Genomic DNA, 23,398 nt, shown 5'->3' with positions numbered 1-23,398 from the left:
TAAAGAGTGGTATTAAAAGAAACCCTTTGGACACAGGCGATCTTTTGACTCCTCGAATTATGGAGTCAGTTACAAATGTAACTCTACAGGATTGTCGTGGATGGATTCGACATTCGGTTAGCTTCTTTCCTCGATGTATTGCCATGGAAAAAATGCTTTAAGTTAATTAACAATTATAAAAAAACTACTTGTCTTTTGAAAAAATATTGGTATCTTTTTAAGAAAAAATAGTGGAGCGCTTTTTGAAAAATTACTGATGCCTTGTCGGGTCTGATATAAGTGTTAAGCTTAGTTATAGATATTTAAGTAGAGTAGTAAACGAGTTATTGTTTTATTGAATAGTTGATCTGACATATTTATAACTATCTAAAAGCAGTCACGACAGCCTTTTTGAAAAATTAGGGGCTATTTTTTGAAAATATGGTGGGAAATCCAGTAATTTATCCGTGACTTCATATTCATTACACTGTCAGAAGGATTTTAATAGATGTGCTTATGTAAAGTTAAGTATAGTAAATCAAAGATGATCTTTATTGAATTATAGTTTTGTGAAAAGGTTATATCTAAATTAAAGTTGTACAGAGCTTAGGGCCCTCACAAGCAACAAAATTATTTTTTTAAAGATCCCGATTAAGGACTTTATTATTAATTTTTTTTTTTTTTTTTTTGTGAAAGGTTACTTCAGACTTCCAAAAGAAAGCTTTTTCCAAAATCCATGATGTTGCTTTTTAATGACCCTTTTTGAACGATTAAAATATAAAGTTCACTCAAAATGCTAACCTATCTGTTATTATTTTTCAAGGACTCTATTGTTTCGATATACTTTTTATTTCTAGAGAAAACAAAATGAACCTATCTCAAATTGTTACAGTAGTTGCTGAATCGCAATAAATTTTATTTGGACTTGATGATGATATGAATATGATTATGGAATAAGACATTTCTACACTTCACCGACAACAAAGTCTCCACTACAGTTTTATTGCATTCTCGATGTTGCCTGTTCCATCAGATCGTGAAACTCCCAGTGTTGAAGAGGTGCACTACCAGTAGAATTAGCATCGTCTCGTCTGGTTCTGAACGTATCACAGAGGCGAATCCACTTGTTATTCATCGCTGCAAAGTCCCTTCTACCGTTGATAGCGTCACTGGCATTAAAAGCATCTTCCGTTGCCTTGTTCAAATTCAGCTTTGCTTGAGGTGAGCGAATAACACCCACGTTTACAACGTAATCGGAAAACAACTCGATGAAAACGTTGGTGCTTGCTGAATCCCATATGACGATGGTAGTGTACTTTTGGAAAGGCATTTGGTTAAATAACATTGGATAGTTAATAATTGGTAAAGAAAAATGAAGAGGATCACAAACACAACTCTTTCATCAAAAAAAAAAAAAAAAAAAAACATTGGTGAGTTCAGTAGCTCAATTTGGCTGATTTTTCATCTGATAGAAGGATTCTGGGGTCGTTGGATTTTAATCCTTTATTGGGATATTTCGAAAATTTTGGCACTGGAGAAAATTCGATGTTATTGTTAATCGCCTATATATATCCATTTAATTTTTTATTCATCTATTTGGCAAAATTGTAACCTTTCACAAAAAAAAATAAAAAAAAAAAAAAATAATAATAAAGTCGTAAATCGGGATCTTTAAAAAAAAATTTTGTTGCTTGTGAGGGCCCTTAGTCTAAAATTATATCTGACAACACACGACACTACTTGTGTGGCCGAAGCCACGACAAAAGCAAAATCTAAGTTCCCCAACGGGGAGTCGAACCCCGGCCGTATCGGTGAAAGCGATAAATCCTAGCCGTTGGACCATTGAGGACGTTATGAAATATCATATGCTTTTCCGGTTATGTCAGTTGTTTAAATTGAGCCAATCACATGACTTTCACGTGAGCGCGTAAACCTTCGGCCGAAGCGAGAGTCGTCTTTGATCCTTCTGGTAAATCCTCTTTGGTTGGTGTGGAATGTCGTGATGAGGTGAATGTAAGGTGGTTTTGTTTTCGTTTTGCTTGGTGTTTGTCTTTGTTTCCTTTGTGTTTTTGCTCTCGTGCAAGGCTTGCTTCACCTTTGGTATTCGTACTTCTCTTGTAGTAGTACTGTAGGACGTAAAGAGTAATACTTTGTGTCTGAGCACAAGTTTAGATTCAGCTCGTTTTGGTCAATTGTGTTGCTGGTCACCAATTTGTACTCAGTGCGAGGTAGTATTATTTCTGTTGTCTGTGTCTGTGTTCGTGTTCCTGTTTTCTTGTTCTCTTCTCGTGTTGCCTCGTTTATCTTGTTCACACAAGATTAGATTACTGCAGTTTCGATCCTGACATCTAGTCTTACGTGTGATATACACCCTCTTTATAGTAATAGTATGAGTAATCTTCTCATTCTGCTCTTGCAGTACAAGATGTCGTGCTTTCCAAGGAATAATCTGATGTAATCACAATTAATGTAAAAGATATAAAAGGCCCTCAAAAAGCCAGAATCTTAATAAATCTTATCTTATTTTTATCTCTAAATTTCAGACCTGTGTGTAGTTTTGTATACTATTGGTTTCTCGCTTAATTGAATTATTTCTATTAGCCGTCCAATAACGTAGGTGTATTATTGCATTAATGGATCGTTTGTCGAAACATATTAACATGACTATTTATTTGCTGGGTATTATAGTCTGCTGCTACCTATCATTGATTGCCTTATTATCATTTGAGAACACTACCCATTGTCCAACCGACGATAACCCGAATAACAAACATATTCATATCACAGAACGTGTTTCAAGCCCACAATTGTCGATGGTTCTGATGCTTTTCTAAGCCACATTCCGACCCGGACTTTTACCCGACCCGGACTCTACCATGGATGTTGAAATGCCTCTGGAGATCGAATTACGGTTAAAGAAAACTAAACTTCTAAAAAGGAAGTTTGTACCCAAGATAACCAATGCCAATAGAAAACGGCCAAAGAAGTAACACCACTTTATTATAAATATCACAACACTACTTCTACATTCAATAACCTGATTAGTTATATTTATCACAATCAATCTTTATATCTATCACCATACTTTTATTATATTATCACCATACATATCAGCATTAGATTATCACATTATTATCACATTCTATATATTCCCCAAACTAGTATAAATAGCTCCTAGCTTTGTATCAAATAAACATTATCTTCTATTTTATATATTTAAGTACTTACCTACTTATTAACTGATTAACCACTGAGAGTTGAATCTTAACCCACTATAACCTATTACAAGACTGATACGTGTAAACCTTAGATGTTTAATGGACCCTTACGTAATAACCTAGCACGTGACTATTACGTGAACCTTTTCCTATTGGCTAGAAGAGTACTCTTCAAAGTACAAGTACAAAATAAAGTATGAGATAAAAGATAAAGATTTATTAATTTTAATGTGGGGTTATTTATACTATCTAATTTGATTGATGTTTCATATGTGCGTAATTGTTTTCATGCTAAATTAGTTTATAGCTTTGCTTGTTTGTTCTTATGACATATAGTTTTGTTTTCTTGTTTGGTCTTGCCTTCGTGACCTTTGGCTTAAACCTTCGTTTGGGTCTTGTGAGTTCCATTGCGTCATAATAGTTCTCGGTACCGGGCTCTTGTACCGGAACTATTTTATTGGCTGGATTGGTTCTGACAGACCTGTAATATGAATATAGCTAGTATTCGGGTTATCGTCGGTTGGACAATGGGTAGTGTTCTCAAACGATAAGAGGGCAATCACTATGGCGGAAATAATGGCAACTATCTGCCATTTACTTCACAAAACTGCCATTTTTTTGGCGTGCAAAAGTGGCAGATATGATATTCTATAATAACAAAAGAGGCACAACTGCCATATTTTTGGCTGGCAAAAATGGCACCTTTAACAGTTGAATGAAGCCAAGAGGTTCACTGCTGCTGTTTTTTGGTTTTAAAAAATGGCATCTATTTTAGTTTGTTGAAGACAAATCATTCACAGCTTCCATTTTCCTGGCTTGTAAAAGTGGCAGTTATGATATTCTATAATAACAAAACGTTCACAGCTGCCACTTTTTTTTAAACGGACAAACCCTTAACCTCTCTTTTAGACCCATTCTTTTATATTTGGTAGGCTCACATTTTCTTATTCATTGTTATTATTGGCAGTAAAGCACGTTTTATTGGATTGTTTATTTATATTTCAGTGGTGTATAGGAGAGTTTGATATAACTTTAACCTTTTTATTTAGGTTTGTGGTTGTATACATGGCAATAAGATATACCATTATAATGCTTGGATGTTACTTTAGCTTACCTTTGATTCTCTTAACACTCTACAAAGGTATTGTAAGAAAATAGTAATATTGTTATTAATTCTGTATTTTATTACCAGCCTTAAGTTCTGATGTCGATGATTATTTGACCGGTGGTGTTCCTAAAATGTCGTCGTTTGAGTGAAAGGTACACAGAATAAATAGTCTATATGTAAGCAGTATGATATCAATAAGAATAAAACATAACTTTTTAAAGGCTATTTACCTGTAAAGATAGAACCGTTTATTGATGAGGGCCATTATCTATGGAAAATGGTTATATTATACAGGCGTACTTCAGTTTGATCAAAATAAAAAAAAATAGGCTAAATTTTTATCTAAAAAAAAACCCTTTAGTTTTTTATACAGATTACATGTCATTGCTTCAGTCATTGCAAACATACTCAATTCCAACATATTTTTTCACACATTCCGTTATTTAGAAGGGGCTATATACCCTTACCATTATTATTTGAAGGCTATTTATTTTAAAAGATAAATAAAAGTAAAAGAAAGAGAGAAAAAATTGTAAGCTAAAAGAACGCTAAAATACACACTAATAAAGAAGCTAAAAACCAGAATGGACCAATCATGTCGACCAGACACGACTATTATCTTCTTCTGGTTCTTTTACGTGAAGGTTCATTCGCTACCTCTGGTGGAGGAGAAATGTATAAAAATAAAGTATCGCATATGAGTATACATATATCATACATGAAAAACAATAAAAAAAACCTACAGCACGTCTGCTATGATGGGGGACTCATCGCGACCCATATCTTCGAAAGCTTCATTGATAGAGTCTGAACTATCGGGATCTTGTTGATTCTACATTTTTTTACCTTGTTAACGATATTGATGAAATAAACCGCATAAGAATTTTTTACTGTTACCCTTCTTCTGTGTGTTTGGTTGTCACTTTTAAAGCTCTCCCTTAACAAGCTTTTGGCACACCACATTCTCTTACACTGGTATATTTTGAGCCCCTTGTCATTCGCAAGTTTTTCCAGGCGCAATATATTTTTTTTTAAAAAAAAAATAAGTAAAAAAATGGCAACTTGTTACCATTTGCTTCACAAGCGCAAAAAATCATTTTTTATACCGTAACCCATCAAATTCGGATCAATATTGCATCGATGTTTTGGCATATAGCAATCTAATTTTAACTTTGAGATAGTTTCTATAACATCTAAACTACATATTGACGGTTCCAGAAATGTTTTTGAAGCATTTTTGTTTTTTTATGATATTATGATCATTTGTATCAATCTTTTGCTCGAATCTTATTGGCTGGGGATATCGAGCAAATAAAAAAAATGGCAGTTATGTTGCCATTTAATTCACAGCTGCTGGTATGTCCGCCATAGTGAATCAATGAAAGGTAGCAGCAGACTATAATACCCATCAAATAAATGGTCATGTTAATAAGTTTCGACAAACGATACATTAATGCAATAATACACCTACGTTATTGGATGGTTAATAGAAATGATTCAAGTAGACAAAATACCAATAGCACACAAAACTACACACAGGTCTGAAATTTAGAGATAAAAATAAGATAAGATTTATTAAGATTCTGGCTTTTTGAGGGCCTTTTATATCTTTTACATTAATTGTGATTACATCAGATTATTCCTTGGAAAGCACGACATCTTGTACTGCAAGAACAAAATGCGAAGATTACTCATACTATTACTATAAAGAGAGTGTATATCACACGTAAGACTAGATGTCAAGATCGAAATTACAGTAATCAAATCTTGTGTGAACAAGATGAACGAGGCAACACGAGAAGAGAACAAGAAAACAGGAACACGAACACAGACACAGACCACAGAAATAATACCACCTCGCACTGAGTACAATTTGGTGACCAGCAACACAATTGACCAAAACGAGCTGAATCTAAACTTGTGCTCAGACACAAAGTATTACTTCTTATGTCCTACAGTACTACTACAAGAGAAGTACAAATACCAAAGGTGAGGCAAGCCTTGCACGAGGGCAAAAACACAAAGGAAACAAAGACAAACACCAAGCAAAACGAAAACAAAACCACCTTACATTCACCTCATCACGACATTCCACACCAACCAAAGAGGATTTACCAGAAAGATCAAAAACGACTCCTGCTTCGGCCGAAGGTTTACGCGCTCACGTGAAAGTCATGTGATTGGCTCAATTGGAACAACCGACGAAACCAGAAAAGCATATGACAGACCATAGCCCGCGGGTATAGCTCAGGTTGAAGATTTTAATTTTTATTATTTACAACAATGTATGGGCGACTCTATAGAGCATAAATGCCACAAAGGATGAATTAATTTAAATTTGAGCAGAAAATATAAAAAACCCAACCGAGAGCGTATGGGGAAAAAAGGATTAGGAGTATGAAAAGAGCTTGTAGACTAATGTATTTGTAAATGATCCTCTGGTTCGACTATCGGCTGGGAACTTTGATATGACTTACCACCGTAGCGACGCAGATGGAAGACAGATACAAATAGGTCATCTATGTAGGGAGCAGAGGAGGGGGAAGCCATGAATCACCAGGATCCGGATCAGGGGCAATATTAGCAAGAGGATGTACAAGACAATCAATTGCATATAGTAATTGAAGTAAGTCAGACCAGTATGGTGGTGGACCTGAAGAAGCGGAAGTTGGAAGACTACTAATTGCAAAGTCCAGGCGATGAATTGTAGGTGATGGAGATTGTGGTAGAGATTCCCAAAGGGTTGACTCCAGAGCACGACAAGAGAGAAAGTGGTCACGAGTGATGTATTCACCAGAAAAGCAGGGACATTGTTCACGCATGTTGGCGAATCGACCTAGACGCCAGCGTACTAGGCGACTTCTAGCCGTTTTGGACATTGGAAGATACAGTATAGGGTCAGGTTTAGAAGTACATGGACGACATGCTCGAAGTAGAACATGATGTCCAGAGGAAACAGCTTTAGCCATGAGAGTATCAAATTGGTCTTGCCAGAATTTTCTGAAGTGTGTATTCAGTAAAGCAGGAGTGGCGGGTAGTGGAGTTGGCAGAGATCTGTAGAGGGCATTCTTTTGAAGAAGAGAGATCAATCTGGGTGGTTTTTGTAGAGACTTCAGGAGAGCAAGTAGACAGTCATCTGGTAGTAAATTAGCTCTCAACACATATCTAGTGACAAGCACGTTATAGCGGTGTTTCATCGAGGCGAGACAAGTAATATGTTTAGCAACATTGAACCAGATCCACCAACGAACATTCGGACAAGCCGGTTTTGTGTATCGTCAATGGCTTTTAATTGTGTAGCTGTGAGGTGGGAGATGGCGAGACCATACTCTATTTTTGGACGAATAAAGCTGGTATATAGCCGGGAGCAGAGGAGGAGAGAGAAACCATTTTTGTGGACACCAACTGAAGTGGGAAGGGCCATGGTTTTGATTGCACTTGCTTGGCGGAGGGACAAGATGCCAGGGCCATACAGACCATCCTTGTTGAAAGGTACGCCTAAGTATACAAACTCATCAACTGTAGGTAGTGAGTTACCGTACAATGTCATTTGAGGGCCGGTTGTGGGGGCATTGAGAACAGCACATTTTGAGGCAGTCCATCGGTAGCCGATCGAGTGGGAGTGTTCAGCGGATAGGTTGAGCATGCGTTGTACTTGAGATGCAGATCCTAGGATAGCTACATCATCAGCGAACAAGAGGCAATTAATTGGAGTACGTTGAGTAGCACCAGGAGAGAGGACAGAAGTCGTACTTGGTGTAGCAACAGACCGAAGAACACCAGGCAGAGAATTGATATAGAGAGAGTATAGTAAAGGTGACAGGACAGAACCTTGAAGTAGACCAGTATCAGGAGAGAAGGGAGTGGATACATGGTTGGAAATTAAGACTGAGATGTGAACATCATCAAATAAATTTACCAGTAGTGCAAGGATAGGCTTAGGTAGAGGAGAATTGGCCAGAGAGTTCCAGATAACTCGTCTATCGACGGTATCATAAGCGGCATTAATATCAAGGAATGCTACCACTGGAAGACGATGATTTGTACGGAGCTAGTCACGTACGAGGTCATGTAAACAAAGGGCTTGATCAAGGGGGCTACGTTGTGGGCGAAACCCACCTTGAGCTACATCTAGTGGAGGGCTGAGGAGAGAGATAGAGGCAGAGAGAGTGAATTCAAACAGTTTTCGAGTGACAGATGTCAGTGAAATAGGTCTGTAGTTTGCTGGGTCAAATGGGTCACCTTTTTTGTGTATAGGGAATACATTAACTATGCGCCATAGGCTAGGTGTATAGGACCTTTAGTAGCAGAGGGTAAAGAGAAGGGAGAGTACTTTAGCTATATCTTTGCCAAGAGACTTAAGCATTTCAGCCTTGAGGTGGTCAGAGCCAGGAGCCTTGCGGGATGGTAATCGGTTGATGTGTTCTAAAACACGATCAACGTCAAATAGTCCGTCATCAGGGCAGGGAGAGGACTATTGTCAAGGAAACTGGGTGGTGGTGGAGGACGACTGGCAGGAGGAGGGAGGAGATTACCAGCGTATACGCTAGACAAGTGATTCGCCATTGCATCAACTGAAGCTTGAGGACCATCAAGATGAGCGTAGGTAGAAGAGCACTGTCTGCGACGTTTTATTCTTGCTAGGGTAGCAGTGGCTTTGGAGAAGTTAGTTTTAAGAGACTCACAAAAGTTTTTCCAGGAAAGACGTTTTGCTGCAGATACCAGACGACGAAGAGATTTATGTGCTGTAAGATGTTGATTCCACCAGTAGGCTTTATCAACACCGCGAGAGTGACGCCACCTGCCAAAGCAACGATCACGTTCTCGAGCGGCTTCTTGCATTTCGTTGGACCAGAACACTTTCCACTTCTTACCAGAGTTAGGTTTTTTAACACCGACAGAAGAGTCAAGAGCTTGATAGAGGCGATCATTGAGACTTTGGTTGAGACCATCAATATCAGGGCAGACCAGGGGAGGATTAGACACTATATCAGTAAGAGAATCAACAAGAGGAGCAACGAGAGAAACCAACTTGGACTGAAATAGCGTTTTAGGGCCATCTTCACCTAGCCGCGAGAGATTCCATAGGCGTCTCGGAGCTATGGTATCTCTACCCCCAGATCCATCACCCCCAGACCTATCACCCCCAGACCTATCACCCCCAGATCGTAAAGCAGAATCATAGTCAAATGACAGAGTCATGAGTCTATGATCTGAACCGAGAGAAAGATCAGATTCAACCACTAGGGAAGGGTGTTTGAAGTTCCAGTCGGGTATATTGGTAAGAAACAGATCAATGATGCTACGTTGTTCGGTATTTTGTCGAAATTTTGAAAAGGTAGAGACACCATGTGCCAGAGAAGTGTTAAGAACCAATAGATCTTGTTGTTCACACCAAGTAGTTAGATCAGTACCACGAGGTGTAGTAATTGAATCACCAATGTGAGGACCAAGACGTGCATTAAAGTCACCACAGAGAATGGTGTCAGAGCCGAGAGGGATGGACCTTAGAGCGGAAAGCACCAGCTCTCGAGAGAGACTGGGTGGGAAGTATGTACAATGCACATTGACGTTACCAATTTTTATTGATAAGGTGTATGCATTGGGAGAAGGAAGTTGAGTTACAGGGATAGAGCATTGAGGCCAGACAAAACATGACACACCACCGGATCCTCGACCATTACCATTAGAGACCAAAGTACCGTAGAGATGATATTGAGACCAATTGGCAGGCAAGTAACCAGCAGTGAGCCATGTTACAGTGATAAAAAGGAGATCGGAATTAGTGACATGCGATAGTACATCTTGAATGGTTGTAGCCCGAAGACCATTGGCATTCCAGAGACTAAAGGAGAAGGAGCGGAGGGAGTTGTTGTTGTTAGAATTGAGATGGAGACTCATTAAAGTTCCATTTCAGATTCTGATGAAGATTCTGTTACTGCAGTCTTGAAATAGAATGCAGCTTTACGGGAGTCGACTTGGCCCAGTTTCTTTTGGGCATTGGCAAGAGCATCCTTAGCATTTTGATCATCGATCCAACCTAAGTTAACAAATGAGCGAGCAACGGCACCAACAACGAGAGGACGCAAGAAGGAGAGAGTATCAATTGCACGATTGTTGACAATGTCGTGCATTTTTTGGCAACGATCTTCATGTGACATAGCCACATATTGGGGGTCAGCCAAATGTTTGGGGTCAAGAGGATCGAAGTCGGGGAACAGTGTGGCGTCGACTTTGGCCATAGCTTCAGTAAATGTTTGTACATACTGTACGTGCATCAAGAGACCTAGTACACCAGAGGCTGGGAACGTGACGTCAAGTATACGACCTGTGTCGATGCCTGAACGTCTGAGGCGAGAACGAACTTCGGATCTGATGATCTTACGGGATCTACCAATATACACATATTGGAAGCCTTGTGGACCTTTGTCTTCGGGACTTTGGAAAGGACGAGCGGCTGCGATACGCTTCTTTAAAGAAGTGGCAGGGGAAGTACGTTTAGGTTTTTCAGGGCGTGTTTCAGCAGCCTTAGTTGCCCATGTAGAGTCTTTGCTAGATGAGCCGCGGTTACCATCCTCGTTGGATTGATTTGAAACCCGAGGTGGAATGGTGGTCTTGGATGCACCGGGGTTAGTTGAAACAGAAATAAATTTTTCTTTCAAAATTTTATTTTCCGAGGCGAGAATCGTATTTTCCTTTTCAAGAGTAGAGATTTTTTCTTTCAGAAGTGCCATTTCTTTCAAAATTGTAGAGTGTTCGTTAACTTGAGAAGCGAGATTGTAGACATATTCCAAGAGTTGTCCGTGATCGAGGTTAGGCTGTACAGAATCAATGGTGCAGTCCATTGCTTGTTGATTTTCCATTTTTTAAGAAATTAACAATTTCGAATTTTCTAAAAACTGTAGATCTTGTTCAATGGGGTTGAAAACTTGTTTGAAGGTACTTGAGGTAATAAGCTTTAATACTGTAAAACTTATTTTGGAAGTTGTTGCTAACGTTGTTGATTTTTTATCGATTTTAAAGTACCGGCTAAAATATTTAACCGTTCCAATTTAATAAAAAGTTTGAGAAAGCGAAATATCAGTCTTGTAATAGGTTTAATAGGGTTAAGATTCAACTCTCAGTGGTAAATCAGTTAATAAGTAGATATATACTTAAGATATATAAAATAGAAGATAATGTTTATTTGATACAAAGCTAGGAGCTATTTATACTAGTTTGGGGGATATATAGAATGTGATAATAATGTGATAATATGATGTTGATATGTATGGTGATAATATAATAAAAGTATGGTGATAGATATAAAGATTGATTGTGATAAATATAAGTAATCAGGTTATTGAATGTAGAAGTAGTGTTGTGATATTTATAATAAAGTGGTGTTACTTCTTTGGCCGTTTTCTATTGGCATTGGTTATCTTGGGTACAAACTTCCTTTTTAGAAGTTTAGCTTTCTTTAATCGTAATTCGATCTCCAGAGGCATTTCAACGTCCATGGTAGAGTCCGGGTCGGGTGCAAGAGTCCGGGTCGGAATGTGGCTTAGAGAAGCATCAGAACCATCGACAATTATAGGCTTGACAGATAGAGAGTGCGGGTATAGCTCAGCTGGGAGAGCGTCAGACTGAAGATCTGAAGGTCAGGTGTTCGATCCACTTTAGCCGCAATTTTTTTTTATTTTTTGGATGTACGTGTCGGGTGTCGTACTTATAAATCATATCACCTCCGCTCACCTATAAAATAGTGATACAATGTGAGTGGTAGTGATTGGTTTAGATTTAGTTTGACAGTAAGGTAGAAGGAGAATAATATACGTTTGTAGTTAATTATTCAGTTCTAAGTGAGCACCACGTTGTTTTATATAAATATATAATAAATATATATGGTAACGATCCAGTTAAGTAAAATAAAATAAAAGGTCTTAATAGACAGATACAGAGAAAAAGAGACTAAGGCTTCGGTTTTTCTAGGGAGACAGTAAGATAATGGGCCAATTATATAGAAGATATAATATTTGATAGGCAAGTTTATGATAAAAGTATATAGTAAAATCTGAATGTTTATTGAAATATGTTTTGTTTTAAGGTTTATATAGTTTTTGAGAAATCAAAGGATCGGTAACGATACCCTTGATTTCGGATAAATGATAATAATAATAAATTTGTCAAAAGGTTTTAAATATAAAAAGGTAAGGATTCAAGTTAGAGAAGTACAATGCTAAAAGTTAGCATGAAAAATATAAATTGTCTGAGTAAAGTTTTTAGTGTTGAAGTCAATTATTACATATTGAAAATCCGCATTGTAACATGTGGCTCCTCCTCGATTATGTTCGACCCGATCATTAAGTCATACATGCTTGAGATGCTTCTTAATAAATGCGGTTGTTTTGTTGTCATCTCCAATAATAGTCTTTATGAACTTCTTCTGTTCTTTTTGATATTGATCAGTTGAGTCGTTGTATAATAAGCGAAGTAATTGAAGTTCTTCTTTTAAATAAGGTAATAGTTGCTGTTTTAATAAACTGTTCTTCTTATCTTCTAAATGGATGATTTTGTTCTTGGTAAGATCATATTGGTGAAAGGATTCTTTAATCTTGTTGTGTTTTTCGGATTTTTGGACTTCTAGTCGTTTAGCGGCACCTTTAATTTGTAGGCCTTCACGTTGAGTTTTATGCACCTTTGCTTTAGTAGTCACCATACGAGATTCCTTGCCAAATGGTGGTGATGAGACAAAATATAAAAATGTGAAAGAAAAGGAAAATGGGGGAACAAAGGGGGATATATATATATAAATTTTTTTTTTTTTTTTTTTTTTTTTTTTTTTTTTTTTTTTTTTTTTTTTAAATACAGAATAGATTAGTCTGTTGGTTCCAATTTACGTGAGGTTCGGTCCATGATTTTAGTCGATTTCCATGAACTAATTTCAAGATAGTGTCATCTGGATTTGATATATTTTTGATATAATATGCGCCTTTCCTTAATTTTTCTTGAATACAATAATTATCTTCGTACCAACGGATCATGATTTTTCCTGACCACGACGTGGAGATGTTATCCCGATATAACTTCACAATATCACCAACCTTAAATCCAGGCTTGTAATCCTTGCGTTTATTGGCCATTTTTTCTTCAATTCTTTTGATTTGGACCTTTTGCGACTTTTGGATTTTGTTCCATGAATTTTTACGAATTTCTTCCAAATGATGTAACTGGATAGTTGTTCTTATCTGAAGTTGTAGTTCGAAACTTGGTTCCTTTATGTCAAGTGGAGAGATAGTATTATCAAAATAGGTAAAAGGTTCATATCCATAAAGTAAATAGAATGGGGATTGTTGTGTGGTTGCTTGTTTAATTGATCGATACGCAAAGACTGTCGCAGGTAAGTAATCAGGCCAATTTAATTTTTCCGCAATGGTTCGTTTCTTCACTATAGCATCCAGAGTTCGGTTAAAACGCTCACATAAACCATTACTTTGACTATGGTATGGACTGATGGTTTTATGTTTTATTCCAAACGTGCTACATACGTTTTTCACTATTTCGGAAACAAACGGCCTGCCATTATCAGTAATTATTGTTTTTGGGCTACCATGTCGGGTGAAGATTTCTTCATAGAGAAAGAGACTGATTTCAGACGCGGTCTGTTGTCTAAGTGCCTTGACTTCTACGTACTTAGTGAGATAATCAATTGCTACGATGATATACCTATGTCCGCTCTGTGAAGTGGTTACATGCTTGATATCAACCCCTAGCTGTAAGAATGGTTTGATGGGAACAGGTACTGGATATGCATTTTCATTTATGGTCTTGGTTCCGTGTTCTTGGCAACGAGGGCATTCTTTGATGTAGCGATGTATATCTTTGTTCATTGAATCCCAATAATATTTTTGGTATATTCTATTGAAAGTATTTGCATATGCAAGATGTCCACCGAGTGCATGATAGTGATATTGTATAAAAGCTTGTTTGGCTTCTTCTTGATTTAATACTTTCTTGAAACAATTTATGTCGAAGGGTTGAGTAAAGTATAATTGATTGTTGTATATAGTGAATTTATATGCACAAGATTTAATTTTGTCTTTTTCTTTTTGACTGTATGTATCAGGGAAGGTTGATTCGGTTAAATAATTTTTTAACACATCAATTTTTTCTTGATTCATGTTGAAAACTGTTTTTGTTGATATGGACTGAAGTAGATATGAGGATTGTTATTGATATTCGAAATTTTATTTAAGTTGAATTTTGTTTATAATATAGTAGTGGTAGTTAAATACGAGTGAATAATTAAATAATTTAATGGATAAGAGTGTTATGGGGTAAGTTGTGCTTTTAGGGTCGTCGAACTGAAATTGGACCATGTTTGTTTTTTTTTTTTTTGTTTTGTTTGTTGATAGATTTTATATTGTTTTTGGGTTTTGTATATTTTATATTGTTTTTATAGATTTTTAATAGCCTAGTCTTGACAAGTAGTCAGCACTTTCGTTGACTCGTCCTGGTCGATACTTTATCTCGAAATCATATTCAGCTAAGATTTCTATCCAGCGAGCGAGAATTCCAGTGGGTTGTTTTGACTTCAATAGGCCGTTCAAGGCAGAATGATCCGAAATGATGGTGATGGTAAATTTTGATCCAAGTAAATAAGGTCGATACAACTTTACTGCCCAAACTACCGCGAGAAGTTCCAACTTGGATATTCCATAGTTAATTTCAGAGCCATGCAAGGAGCGACTGGAATATACCACTGGATGTTCATATCCTTCTTCATCTTTCTGTGTAAGCACAGCACCTAATCCTTCTTTACTTGCATCGGTTACGACATAAAACTTTTTGGTAAAGTCGGGTTTACATAATACGGGTTCTGACACCAAAAGTTCTTTTAATGTATTGAACGCTTTAGTCGTTTCATCCGTCCACGCGATTTTTTTTGTTGTTTGTAATTGTTGGTGTAATGGTCGGGCTATTTTTGCAAACTGAGGAACGAATCGTCGATAATAGGAGGCGAGGCCCAAAAATGATCTTACTTGTTTTATGGTAGTTGGTATAGGGAAATCCCTTACCTTGGTGATTGTTTCGGGGTTTGGTTCTATGGAATTGCGGGTGACAACATATCCTAGGAAAAGGATTCGTTCTTGATAGAAGTTGCATTTTGTGGGGTTCAGAACGATACCGTGCATATCCATACACGTGAACGTTTTTCGTAAATCGTTCAAATGCCTTTCCGGGTCTTCAACATTGGTGAAACAGGTCACGTCATCCAGGTAGATAATGATACAATCATTTATAAGTTCGTGGAAGCATTGCTCCATCATTTGGGAAAACACACTTGGACTTGTTTTTATTCCCATGGGTAATTTTTTAAAATAGAAGTCTCCCAAGGAGCAAACGACAGTGGTCAACGGTTGCGATTCTTTACTAATGTTGGCTTGGAAAAAGCCCGAACGCAAATCAAAAGTGGACATCCAATATGCTTTATTGAGGCTATCTAGCAACTCATCTATGTTGCTTAAGGGATAATTCATCACTTCACTTTGGGTATTCAGATACCGGAAATCAGCAACAATACGATATGTACCATCTTTCTTCTTTAGCATGATGATTGGACTTGCCCAATCAGAATAACCTCCCTTTTCTATTATACCCAAATTAAGTAGCTTGTCTAATTCCTTCTTTAAACTTTCGGTTTCCAATGGTGATAGGCGATATGGTCTTACTCGTTTTGGTACGGCATCAGTTTTCAATTTTATCGTGTGTTCCATGATATCAATGTTTCCAATTTTGTCATTTTCCCAGTCAAATATGTGATCAAATTGATACATCATTTTAATATAGGATTTCTTGATTGTTGCAGGTATATTGGTAAGATCTATCTTACTTGATAGTTTTTCTTCATATTCTATGATAGTACTTTGCGGAGGGTTATGTACCTCTTCGAGATGAAACAAATCTTCTTCTTTAGCATGTTTTCGCACCTTGTAACAGTTCATTTCTTCAATGTCTTCGACACTCAATACATCCAGTTCACCTAGTGTTTCTTGGGCTGACAATTCAATTGTAGAATCCGAATTGTTTATTAAGTAAATAGTGATAACATCATGATATTGTTTTAAGTAAGAAGATGCGGGTTGCCAGGTGGAATCTCTGTCATGGAGTTTTTCATTGGTGATAAATAGCATAAATTTAGTTTCTTCCATCTGAGATATAGATAGATTCATAGGTTTAATGGTAAAACTTGTTTTAGAATATGGAGCTAGATAGATGGCAGAGTGTAATTTTATTAAATAATTATCAGAGACGTCAGGATTATTTTCCATATAAATAATATCGTGCTTTGTTCGGTTTGAGGTTTCGCCATAGGTGTCTTCAAGTATATATAAATCGGCTACAGATTCTTCATCCGATGATTCAGGTATTAATTCATCTGATTCATCAGAGCTATCACTGATATTAGACTCGCTATCATCGCTTTCACCGGTTCCTTTAGTTGGATTAACTATATTAATAGATGCATCGGGTACAGTTCCTTCTTGATTGGCGTACGAATATTTGGTGGTACGAAATTTTAGATTTGTGATGTTGTCATGGTCTTTAGTAAATACGAAAGGTACGTTTACTTTATCACCCTTATACTCGATTTTAACTACTCTTTCTTCTAAGTTCAGTTTAGCCTTAGCACGTTTTAACCAGTTGTTTCCAATTATGAGTTGGGTCGGGCACACAGGTAAGACTTCTATGGATCCAGGGACAATTAATTTACCTCCTAAATTAATAGGTACGTCGTAGATTAAACCGAGAGCAGCTTGTCTCGCTCCGTTTCCGAGAGTGAACACAGAATTTGATGGAGTGTCAATATTTAGTTCGAGAATATCTGCTAATTTTTTTGATATAACAGTTTTAGCACTACCGGTATCTAAAATTGCTTTAATTTTAAACTGTCCAATATACACTTCCGTATATATCGCAGTGGTATCAACATCATCATCTTCAGCAAATGCAAGGGTCAACGGGAGAGGTCTTGTCTTCTTGGTCTTTTCGCGGACAGACTTGACTAAATCCTTTTTCAGACTGGGAGCAGCGATTAAGAGATCTTTTACATTTATATCAGCTTTTCGGTTAAGTACATCTTCCGTAATATCATACGATATTCTTTCAGACAATGGAGTAATTTTTCTTCTAGCTTTAGTAGTATTATTTTTAATATTATTAACAATGTTTCCATCATTATCTATATCATATATAATATTTTCTCTAGTGGGAAGATTTATTGCTGTATTTGTCAAAGTAGGAGCTTTAGGAGCGATGGGCTGATATGGTTGAGTGAGTAAAGTGGATGGTCCTGGTGCATTATAAGCATCGGTGTCCATTGGTTCTAAATTATTTTTTTGAGGGGTTTTCTTGTTATATGTTCTTTTTTGTGGGGCTTTTTCAGATGATTTTGTAATTTTTTTGTTGGATTTTGGGTCTTCAGTGAGTTTAGATAAAGGTTCCGTATTAACTTTAGGGGGAGCGCTAAGTCTTGCGGCATACAAATCATTGTTAAGAAGATTTAATTGTTGGTTATTGGGTTGATTGGATTTTTGATAAAAAGGTTGTTCAGACAATTGACCATTTCTATGACTGGGCATAGCAACTGTCTCATTTAGTTTTTTGACGGTTGGGATCCATTTTGGTAATTGTTATTTTGTCGTGAGTTATCCTTATTACGGTAAGATTGAGGATTACTGTTATTATTATGAGAACGAGATCGCGGCCCCAGCCCACTTCGGTAATTTTTTGACCTTCGCTTCGCTACGGTAAAAATAACCTACGTTCCTGCTGGGGGCGATCTCGCGCCTGCAGCGGGCCACCGACGCCACTCAATGTTTATAAATGGGATAAAGATAGATTTTATTGATAATGAATATTTTATGTTTAATTTTGTGTTCGAGTTAATACTTCTGTAAATACAACGTTGTCTGTGAGTGTTGATAATGGCGGCTCTTTCAGTAAGATTACTTTGAGATTAGCAGGGTTACGAACCCGTGATGAAGCAACATAAAGTTGACCGTGCGTGAAAACGGGTTTGATCAGACAAATTGCTGCAAAAGAAAGAGTTTGGCCTTGTGATTTGTTTATAGTCATTCCAAATGCAGGTTGCACTGGAAATTGACGTCGACGGAGGGTGAATGGCAAGTTGGCATTATCTGAAGAGATCAAAATGATCCGAGGAATCAAAACAATGAGACCTGCTCTATCGCCAACAGCAATCTCAGCTTCGATTATGTTTCTTGTAAAATTTCGACAAATAAGTCTTGTACCATTACAAAGACCCTCGGCAGGGTTGATGTTTCTGAGACACATAATTGGCTGGAATCTTTTTAATACTAATTTATGTGGAGGCATGCCGGAAGGTTTGATTGCATTGAGAGACTCAACCGGAAAATTAGCTGACCCAGAATTTTGGGTTTCCTCGATGGAATCGTCGGAAAGGTAAACCATAGATATTCCGGGTAATTTCTCTGTTGCCAATTCATTGATTTCATCAACTGTCGTGTTGTGAGCTGCAAGGATGGCTTTGCTGACAATGAAATCTCGATTTCGGTACAGATTTTCATCACTTAATGCATCACCAAAAACATTATCAACAACCTCCTTGATTGATTCAGCGTATGATACAATTGTTGCAGGAATTGACACATATTGATCGTATATCTGCTGACGACCCTCACCCACTCCCAAAAGATAATCTTGAAACGGCGTACCGTCATCCAGAATAGAATCTGATGTTAGCCGCATATTTCTCAATAACCGCAAGACCTTGCAGTCCCTGAACAGGACCGAATTGGTCACACACGCATTGATGATATCAGATCGGGAACCAAACTGAACAATTGGTAGTGTTTGTCTGAAATCACCTCCTAAAACAACAACTTTACCACCGAAAGGAAGGGTGTAATTGCCAGTTATTTCTTGTAAAAGACGACTCACACATTCGAACGTCATCTTGTTCATCATAGGAGCTTCATCCCAAATTATTAGTTTAGCGTCACTTATCATTTTAGCACTAATATCTTGTAACTTGATGTTGCAAACAGATGATTCGTCAATATCAATTGGTATTTGGAAAAGTGAGTGGGCTGTTCGACCACCAGGTAGCAAAGTAGCAGCAATACCGGATGAGGCACACGCCAAAGCAACTTCACCACCAGAGCGTACTTTTGAAAGCAAAGCATTGTAAAGAAATGTTTTGCCAGTGCCACCTGGACCGTCAACAAAAAAGAATGAACTTTGTGATGGAGCATCGCTATTTCTGTAGATTGCTGAAACAATCTCGTCATAAATGACACGTTGCTCCGAATTTAAACTGCCATTTTCTTGGCCTTCATATACGACAACATTGATTGCTAAATCATCCACATCATACTGGCCAATTTCGTGATCATACAAATTTTGAGCCCTTGCAACATACGCATTGTAGGTAGATGGATCGGGTTGGGGTAATTCAGGAAAATTTGCTATATCCTTGTAGTTCTTGAGCAATCGATTTGCAATGTCAATGATTGTCAGATTTGTAATATAGTCATTATCCTGATCACTTAAATCAATTGGACAGCCTTCAGAATCAACACCATGGTTTGGGAGGCTTTGGCGATAAGTGTACTCAAAATCAGCCGAAAGATTATCTCTGTGATTGTCCCAAATTGCTTTGTAGTTAGGAACAAAGTTAAAAATAAGAAGAACAGAAAAAAGTTCTCGAATTTTTGCTGAACTGGAGCAAAGCATAAAAGCTTCAGTCATGGCTCTATCCCACTCTTTTCCATCTTCTAACAAATTAAGAGCTTGTGCTGCTTCTCGAAATGTTGCCCAATGGGTGGTACCGGTCGATCGAACGCCATCTTCATCATAAGAATCAGTGGTTTTGAGTTGATCGAATCCTGTAGCGCCTTTTACATGTAAAAGCAGTAATCGCAGACAGTACCTTTCAATGTCAGTAGCTGATATGAAGTACATTCTACCAATTGGAGGAAACTTCTGGTGATTGCGTCGTCTTTTCCATAAATGGGTCTTGGCGTCTTGGACATAATGAGCTGGTATATCATTGTAAAGAATAGACCTGGCATAAATATCATCACGATTTAGCTGAAAATAAGCAGTCAAGGTTGTCTGTTTTTCCATGGCCCGTTGTATTTCGAAATTACTTGCACCCTCGACAAAAGTGACATTCTGCTGATTAGGCAAATGAATAGCCAATCTTTTTATCGAAGGCTGACACGAATGAGTACGTTTACCCATGATACGCCAGCATGCTTCTATTGTAGATATATACCGAACGCTCAACCAGCTCGTTATTTCATCCAGTTCGTCATCTGGTAAATGACAGCTGGAGTGTCGGTTGCCATATTGATAGGAGTGGTCTGAGCAGGTAACACTGCAATTTGTGCCCGATCTGATCCCTTGTAAATATACTTGAACAGGTATTTAATGGCCTGATTTCCAGCACAAAATTCAACATTGATGTGGGTGTTGTACTTAACAGCAAGATATAAGTTGTGAGGAACAACCCAACGATTATCAGCGTGGTACCCATTTGGAAAAAGAACAAAAAGATTTGTGGGGCGTCTTCTATATTTTGCAAACCCCTTTTCATCAATGACAGTTGCGTGGTACATATCTTTTGGAAAGTGTTTACTGCATGATTTGTCTTTGTTATCCCGACACATTCTTACTTTACCATGGGAATCAGTTAAAGAGATACTACATGGGGTATGCATCATATGTTTTGTAATTGTTTTGTAGGCCTTAGGAAAACGAATAGGATCAGGGATTTCAGCAGAAATATATTTATCAATATCGCGAGGAGTATGTAGTTTAGAACACTCAGCAAGGATGATTACAACATGGGCGTGGGGTAGACCACGTTTCTGATACTCAATAACATGGATTAAGCCCTTAACTTTTCCGAATATCATTTTATCTTTGATATCGATGAATATTTCTTTTAGTTTTAAGTCGAAAACTCGGCAGATTAAATCGGGTCGATCCGAAGGGACCTCACCTGGTAACAACTCATCAACAATTTCTTTCCAATTTGGATTGCAAGTAATTGTTACAAATAAATCTGGCTTTCCCAGCGCTCTAACAACAGCCATGGCATCCTGTTGCATTTGATGTAGGGCCCTTGGCGAGCCTGTATGGCTGGAAGGTAAAATAACTCTCTTGCCAATCGATTCTCTACTCATATCAACACCTACTTGCACATCCGCTAATCCAGAATACAACTCAGAACGTAAAATACTTTGATTCGTACGTAAGTAATACAATCGACGGCCTTCAATTTTGCAATACATATCCACGATATACAGATGAAACAATCTACCAAAATGACATGTCATTGTTTCTCCAGGTCGTACTTGCAATCGATGCTGGTAAAATTGATTTAATGACACCGATTTTTGTGTCATTCGGTTACTGCTTAAACTCTGCTCATCCCTTTCTTGATTTCTTTGAATGACCTCATTGTCTAAATTCAGTTCCAAATTAGTGTTCCATCCGTCATCACCTCCAGGGAACATCAATGCAAAATGTAAGGAATCGTATGAACTGTGACAGTCATTCATTTTTTTGGGAAATCCATTTACAGTTGAAAAGACGACGACTTCTCTACTACCTTTCGTGATTTCATCCGGTACTGTTGCATCCGCAATATATGCTGCAACTTCGTCTGCAATAGGCACATCGTATTGCCGACCAAGTCCAGGGTTTCCACGTACATAAACATACAAATCTTTGACACCATTTTGGCCATCAACTGTGTTTGCCGAAAATCTTTGTCTAGCATTTTCAAAAAGACTGGCATACGGTGATACGTCATCCATCATTTGATTCAACTGAGCAACCAACTGACGATCCAAAACTTCATTGAAATCGATATGCTGCTGGACGCGTAAGTTAGGATCACTGAAGTAAACCTGAGCAAAAACAGGCTTTCTACCTTCACTGACAGTTAATGGGGCAGATCGGTGGTAAGTTCCTCCTTGGATTCTGAACGTGAACGATCCTTGATTTGATCCACTGAACATCTCATCCTCGTGATCGGCTCCAAATGAGGTAAATGCAAAAGCATTATTGTACATTCTGATATTTTTTCTGAACTCAGTACTGGTAGGATGCTCACCTGTCAAAAGTTTTTGCATGAGAATGGTTGGCATAGCTACGATATCAATTTTGACTTTTCCATTACTGCAGCAAAAAGAAAATTTTTGATTGGTCGCTTGTTCTTCTTTAAACAGCATAGCATGGCAATAAGGGCATCTTTCTGTCATCCCTTGTAAATTATGGCGTCCATAAAAATCTGAAGTTGCATCTCCACGGTATATACCTCTACGCTCACGAAGAAGATTTGCCTCTTCAAAATTTTCATGACAGGCACGATTTAGGTCATGATCTCTGGCTAAAAAAAAAAAAAAAAAAAAAAAAAAAAAGGTTCAGAATACTTGTTTTTGCGTTCATTTTCTATTTTACCTGTTGAAGAAGATGTTGGTTCACTTTCTGGATCAGTGTTGCTGGTAGCGTCATTCTGGATCTCAGGGTCTTCGTTCGAGTTTCTATTACCGTTACTGAATCTCGGAGCTCTGGGAATGTTGATTCGACTGGAGTGTCTTCCACCTCTGGGATTAGCTGACTCTGCTGCATTGAGTCTTGCTCTGCCTCGACGTCGAGGACTACTTCCATCGAAATGAATAAATTCGTGATCACCAATGTTAGACATTTGTTATTGTTCGTGAAAAAAGGGGCTGAACAAAGTTAACGCTTTTTTATTTTTTATTTATAGTTGTGACACCCAATATTCGGAAACAGCTAATCAATAATTTTTTTTCACTCAATCTTTTATGTACTGTGTTGGTCGGGACTTACAGCCCCTCCCAGCTCACTCAATGCTAATCATTATTTTTTTCACTCAATGTTTTATGTACTGTGTAGGTCGGGACTTACAGCCCCTCCCAGCTCACTCAATGCTAATCATTATTTTTTTCACTCAATGTTTTATGTACTGTGTAGGTCGGGACTTACAGCCCCTCCCAGCTCACTCAATGCTAATCATTATTTTTTTCACTCA

At 37.7% G+C, this 23,398-nt stretch overlaps 1 protein-coding gene and 2 non-coding genes across 3 annotated transcripts; 1 reads left to right on the top strand and 2 right to left on the bottom strand.

The window, feature by feature from the left end:
• Window positions 1-979: 979 nt before the first annotated feature.
• Window positions 980-1,309, bottom strand: EV154DRAFT_571150 (uncharacterized protein; the record flags this gene model as incomplete). The annotated part of the gene is made up of 1 exon (XM_051606239.1): window positions 980-1,309. The coding sequence occupies one exon, from the start codon at window positions 1,307-1,309 to the stop codon at window positions 980-982; it is 330 nt and encodes a 109-aa protein (XP_051450928.1).
• Window positions 1,310-1,756: 447 nt separating this feature from the next.
• EV154DRAFT_t153 lies at window positions 1,757-1,828 on the bottom strand. The gene has a single exon. It is a non-coding gene; the product is annotated as a tRNA-Glu (tRNA).
• A 10,071-nt stretch (window positions 1,829-11,899) lies between these two features.
• Window positions 11,900-11,972, top strand: EV154DRAFT_t154. The gene has a single exon. It is a non-coding gene; the product is annotated as a tRNA-Phe (tRNA).
• Window positions 11,973-23,398: the final 11,426 nt, after the last annotated feature.

This window comes from Mucor mucedo (assembly GCF_025094135.1).
Source record: "Mucor mucedo strain NRRL 3635 chromosome Unknown EV154scaffold_215, whole genome shotgun sequence".
NCBI classification, from domain to species: Eukaryota; Fungi; Mucoromycota; class Mucoromycetes; order Mucorales; family Mucoraceae; genus Mucor; species Mucor mucedo.
This window is presented reverse-complemented; position numbering and strand designations above follow the sequence as displayed.